Source organism: Octodon degus, unplaced genomic scaffold, assembly GCF_000260255.1.
Source record: "Octodon degus isolate 3935 unplaced genomic scaffold, OctDeg1.0 scaffold00163, whole genome shotgun sequence".
In the NCBI taxonomy this organism is placed as follows: Eukaryota; Metazoa; Chordata; class Mammalia; order Rodentia; family Octodontidae; genus Octodon; species Octodon degus.
This window is the reverse complement of record NW_004524739.1, coordinates 1,733,959-1,740,404: the sequence shown is the minus strand read 5'-3', so window position 1 is coordinate 1,740,404 and position 6,446 is coordinate 1,733,959. Positions and strand designations below refer to the sequence as shown.

The 6,446-nt window shown below is 39.8% G+C and overlaps 1 protein-coding gene across 1 annotated transcript in view; it reads right to left on the bottom strand.

Moving 5' to 3' along the window:
* Ppp1r8 (protein phosphatase 1 regulatory subunit 8) overlaps nt 1–6,446 on the bottom strand; it is a 26,448-nt gene that overhangs the window by 8,854 nt on the left and 11,148 nt on the right. The window contains exons 3-5 of the mRNA XM_004642874.2: nt 3,393–3,546; nt 2,945–3,165; nt 770–914 (exon numbers count right to left, since the gene is read on the bottom strand). Of these exons, the coding sequence (XP_004642931.1) occupies nt 770–914; nt 2,945–3,165; nt 3,393–3,546 (520 nt within the window). The remainder of the gene's footprint in view (nt 1–769; nt 915–2,944; nt 3,166–3,392; nt 3,547–6,446) is intronic.

Below are 6,446 nucleotides of genomic sequence, written 5' to 3'. Positions count from 1 at the left end.
AAATAAAAAAAAAAGATACAAGGGAAAGATCATTTTGTATTTATATACACAAAATAGGATAAATTTACAGCTACTTTCGTTTAACTCAATGAGAAGAAAAAGGTGTACTAACAGTGTTCGGACAGAATATCCTGTCTGCTTCTTGTACTATGGATAACTACTAAGAGGATAACAATGTACAGTGTATTGAATATCAAAACTGTCTTATTAATCAGCTGTGAAACTGTCTCATTCATATTTATTTCTCAATAAAAAAAGAAAAAGAAAAAAACAACCCTACTACAGATTACACCAACTGGCTGGGCTTTCAGTATTTTGAGAAATGTATGTTGACTTTATCTTCGCTGACACTGGATATTTTTGCCATGGCAAACAGAAACAGCAAAATGTCACCCAGAAAAAAAAAAAAAAAAAAAAAAATCCCTCCTCAGGCCTGGGGAGATAGCTGAGCAGTTTTAAGTGCCTGCCTCACAAAGGCAAGGACCTGGGTTTGATCCCTGATTCCACATGCTATGCCAGCCCCTACCAAGCCGGCCACCAAAACAGGGCATGGTGGTGCAAGCCTGTAATACCAGCACTGGGGAGGCTGAGACAGGAGGATCACTATGAGTTGGAGCTGCATAGCAAAACCCTGTACCAGATACATTTTTTAAAAATCCCTCCTCAATATAGCATCCCTTATCCTAACATGTGCCGGGAAATGTTCCAGATGACTTGTAGGCTGCACACACTAACTTTTTCATCAGAAGAAACCAGAAAGAGATCTCACCTGGATTGATGATTTCATCATCGTCACTGAAAGTCACCCGTGAGTTCTTCCGCTTCCTCTTTGGTCTCTGAATGTCTAGATTTCCCTCCTCAATAGTGAGGGTAGAAATTCGCTTGTTGTGGGCAGTGTTAAACTCTGTGAGATTCTAGGTCAGGTTCACAGAGGAAAGATAGAGGTTAGTACACACAGTATTTGATGAAGAACATTCTACTAAATAGCAGGAAGCATTAGGAGCTTACTTTGACCTCCAATGCTGATGAAACATCTGCATGTAGAGATTCATATTGTTTTAAGACTAATAACACTAACAAGTCCCACTTGAAACAACATGAAACATCCTCACAGACCAGTGGAGAAAGCCATTCAAAAGGAAGTGAAGGGAGCCTGAGTGAGAACAGCTCATGGGTCAAACAGCCTGGATCTGAGGTACTGCCTTTTTTAAGGAACCCAATATGCATTTATGCTAAGATTTAAAGGAACTGTGACAGGGAGAACTCCAAGAATTGTTCTAAGCAAGCTATTTTTTTTGAAAAAAGGTAACTAGTTGCTTTTTTCTTGAAGTCTCTCCTTTGTAATTCTTAAGGACATTGCCTGAGCACTTAACTTTTGACATTTGTCTTCTGTCATTCCCTTTCTTACATCTGGCCTCAGTTCTATTCATAACCATCCATTCATCTTCCCAATCAACCCAGCCTCAACACTGCTGCCTGCCTATTCACAATGTGTTCAACTTATTTCAACTGGCGTTACAATCTGAGACATTCTAAATGTCTCAGAATAAAGACCCAAAAGACCTAACACAGAAGGAAGCAACTGGAAGGGGAAAAGGACAAGTGACTGCCAGCAAGGTGCCTAAATATGAGGCCATTTCTTCAGAACAAAATGACTTTTAAATTGTAAGATTTCTATTGTGTTTCTTTCTAAATACTAGGAAACTGTCTTGGTACACAGGAATAGCACATAGATACGGGTGGTTAAAGATATGGTTGCAGGGGTCGGGAAGATAGCTCAGTAGAATAAGTGCAAGGGCCTGAGTTAAAAAAACAAAAACAAAAACAAAAAAAACCTACAAGGGGCTGAGAAAATGGCTCAAGTGGAATAAGCACTTCCTTGGCAAGTGCAAGGGCCTCAGTTCAATCTCTGGTTCCACAAAAAAGAAAAAGAAAAAAAAGACATGGTTGCAGCTGACCTACTTGAACAGACAAACATACCAGGGCAGCATAGCTATATTACAAACTTTTGTGCTGAGCATCTAAAAATGGAAAACTTGGGCTTGGGGTGTAGCTCAGTGGTACAACATGTGTTTTGCACATACAAGGCCCTGGGTTCAATCCACAGAACCCCCACTGTCTCTAAAAATTCTCTCAGCACTTTAAAATTCAGGGCCTTCGGACCATAAAAACAAATGCAATCTAGAAGCAGTTTGATTCTATTCAGAAGACTATTGGTATTTGCACAGTACCAAAAAAGCTATAAGAATTCTAGTGTCAGTCTGGCTGAACCAGTGTTGTCCCACAGAGCTTTCTGTAGTGGTGCAAAGGAAGTCATCCCTGAGCACCCTAACTCTAAAACTCACTGTGGATACTGAAATCTGAAAATGCTCAAGTACTTCAAGTAAGATGTATGTAACCTAAGAACATCCTTCCACATACTTTAAATTCTTTCTAAACTACTAATAATACTTGGTACAATGCAAATGCTATGTAAACAGTTGGTATTATTTAGGGAGTAGTAATGAAAAGGTCAGTGTATTCTGTACAGATGTAGTTTTCTTTCCCTTGAACATCTCCATTTGGCTGCTGGCTGAATTCAAGAATGTAGAACACAGTAACCTGGAGGGCTGACTGTATTCTCTTTGTGTTATCCAATATGGAATCTACTGGTTACATGTGACTACTGAATACAGTAGTTGAAATGTGTTTAGTAGATATCCCTTTAGACAACACAGCTCTAAGCAGTCATAAGGACAGAAAAATGTGAATTCCTAGGCTTGGCTTCTAACAGCCAATAAAAGGTTCTACTGGCAGGGAGACACAGCTGGCCATGAGGCTCAATCCTGGGCTCAGGAGAAATTCCTGCCATTTCAAGGCGCTGGCATTTCAAGTTACACAGAAGAGCAACATACTACAAGAACCAGCCTCTCCAGACGAAACAATGACACAGACATAGAATTACATCGAGCTCAGTTTCCTCCTCCGGAAGCCCCAGTAAACCCTTGAGTTCATCATCTTCTCCACCCATCTTCTCATCTCCTTTCACAGCTGATGGCAGTGTCTGAGGCTTCTCACGCAGAGTGTATGCTCTTGTGGATGCACCAAATGAGACTGTGGAGTCAATGGGGATTTGCTGCGGCTTGTGAGGTTCCAACCGAATATGACCTAAGAAAGTGCCGTGCGCTGGGAATAACCAAATCAGAATGTAAGGGGAGAAACTGAAAACTGAGTGAGTTTTCAAAAGGTAAAGAGCATTATCTTTACCTCTTTTCAGACCAGCACCTCCCAGAACACAAGTTTATGTTTTTAGTTAAAATTATAAAACAAAACAAAAATATATGGTCAGAAAACAAACTTTTAAAAATAAAAGTGGCACTTGATACCCTGCATTCCAAGAGGGAGATACTTACTACTGTTGAGATCTATCAGGAAAACTCTCTTCAGATGCTTGTGGTAAACCAGAGCAGCATGGACCCGAGAGCAAGATTGGTGGTCAATGGTAAAGTCACACAAATCAGGGTTTCTCCCAAATAAGTAATACTTCTTCTCATCAATAATCAGTTTCTAAATAAATATTAAATTAAATGTTACTTAAATCTTGTCACAACAGGAAACATAAAACATTTCTAATCAAGTAAGTAGAAAATTTTGAATAGACTAAAATTTCTTGTGAAGAAGAAAAAAATTTTCTGTTCATTTAAAATTGTATATCTAGGCCTGGTGACACATGCCTATAATCCCAGTACTCTAGTAGGAGGCTGAGGCAGGAGGATTACAAATTTCAAGCTAAGCCTGTACAGCTTATTTAGTAAGACTCTGTCTCAAAATAAAGTAAATATAAAGGCTGAGGATAGAGCTCAACATAAAGGCTCTGGAGTAATTCCTCAGTGCCATAAAAACAAAACAAAAATATCTAGGGCACATAAAATCCACTCAGGGATCTGTTTTATAGAATGACCCCATAGTCTTTCCTGTAGCATGCTCCTAAGCAATCTTCCAAATCTAATGAGTTATGTTAAGATTCCAAATGGGAACACTTCACACTCTTTACACATAATTCCCAAATAATCAAAAATCTAGAATTTTCACTATAACTGAAAAAGCATTTTTATCCTTCAATTCACCTATTGGCTGCTAGAGGACATTAACAGCTCAATTATAAAAGCTGAATGTCATCTATGTCTTGAATGATAAACTTCCACAGGGTACTAGCAGCACCCAAATTTAGCAGAAACTCTTTCATGGTAGGAGCATTGGCTGATGAACTGAGGTCAGGTTATTAAGCACAGAAGTCTGTGCCAACTCTACAAGCACTCCTTTCAAGATGGTGACCAGCTCTTGTCCCAAACAGAAGGTGCAGATGACCGCAGGGATTTTCTACCCACAGACCCAGCTATACCTCTGTGTCCTCATTATTTTTTTCCTGATTATATAACTTATTAACATTGCTGAGAGATGGATGGCAATTAATCTTCCCAAATATGGTGCTCAAGTGTATAGTGCTGGTATGAAAATAACTTTTCTTAATTTTATAGATGTAAGTGGCCTGTCCCTATGAGATAAAGAATTCTAGTAAGGGTGGCTGTCTTTTTCTACTGTAAATCTAAAATTTTTTTGTTTTATAATTTTAGGTCTAATAGGAAGTAAGATGCAGAAAACATGTCTAGGAATTACTAAGATTGCTTTTCAGAAAACATATAATCTAATGAAGATCATTACTTGGTTGGAAAAAGAATGAAGCATTAACATTTACTGGTACTCTATACAACCAGAGTCCTAAAATATTTTTAGAATTCTCTTTAAGAACTGAAATTACACTAGATATCAATTCATGAGCTCCAAACTCAATTTTACTGTCCCACTTCACTCTGGCAAAAAAAGCATTATCCTGAATTAACTCCTAGTATGTACTATGTCCAAACACAGAAGTACCTCATATGGCAGACTTTCCAGGATTTTTAGGGAACAAGGGGATGAAAGATCAAGCGATCACACCCCTTCCTACTATTGGGGATTAAAGCACTAAACTATATCCTTTGTACTAAACTACATCCCCAGCCTTTTTTTTTTTTTTTTTTTGGTCAAGGTCTTGCTAACTTGCCTAAGTTGGGCTTGAACTTGTAATCTCTTTTTTTTTTTTGGTGGAACCGGGAATTGAACTCAGGCCCTTGCACTTGCCAGGGAAGCGCTTATTCCACTGAGCCATCTCCCTGGCCCTTTTTCTTTCTTTCTTTCTTTTTTTTTTTTTTGAACTTGTAATCTTGACTGAGCTCCTGAAGTGGTAGAATTAGAGGCATGTGCCACCACACCCAGCCTGAGAGACCATTCTTTGAGCTGAATTTAGTTCTATGAAAAACTTACCACCCTATCCTATGTTTCTTTCAATTCTGGATCAGAATTAAGGTTGTAAACCAGATTGTCATAGATGAAGGACTATGGCGAATTATTACTAAGACTTCTCCCCCCCCCCATTTATTTATTTATTTGTGTGTGTGTGTGGCCAGCTCAGCCCACCAGGGGGCGGGGCTGGCTGGCATGTGGTGCTGGGGGATTGAACCGCGGTCCCTGTGCATTGCCAAGCTTGTTTCAAGTAGATGCTTTAGACCACTGAGCCATCTCTCCAGCCCCTATTACTAAGACTTCTAATTCTAGCAGTCTATGCCACTGCTAGTTATCCAGTAATCTAAGGTGGTCACTTGAAGAGTAACCTGCATGCACATATACTGTCTTTTTCCTTGAAACAAAGGTCTTGTTAAATTCTAGTTCACATTTCACATTATATTTCACTTTCTAAAATCCCAGCGCAAAGACAGCACAAAGCTGAGAATAGTCAAGTTAGTACCAGGCTAGGAATCAACAGGTCTCGATCTCTGAGACTAGGTCTTGAACTCACAGCAAGGTACTCTATCCTATGCTTTAGTATCTTCACACCTTATGCAAAGAGACTCAGGATCAACAACACAAAAAACTGCTGAATACTTATGTACCACACATGTAAGTGGTATGAGTTTTATGTTATGCCATTTCATGTGAGGAAGACCAATAGGAGGTAGATAGGAACTATCCTTCCTATTTCTTTTTGTCTTTTTAAGACAGGGTATCACTATGCAGTTCAGGCTGGCCATGAGCTCATTTTGTAGCCCAAGCTGGTCTTGGACTGGCAAAAATCTTTCCTACCTGAGCCTCCTGAGTGCTGGAACTACAGGCATGCACCACCATGCCAGGCTCCTTCCTATTTTTATCCATCCATCCATCCATCCATCCATCCATCCATCCTTCATTCATTCGGTATGGTCTCACTATGCAGCTCAGACTCATACTGATCTCCCTGTCTCACTCTCCCCAGTGCTGGGATTACAGGAGTGCACCACTATGCAAAGTTTTGGTGGCCGGCATGGCACTCCCGGGGTTCTAGGGTTGGCACAGCATGTGGTACTGGGGATCAAACCCTGGTCCATTTATTT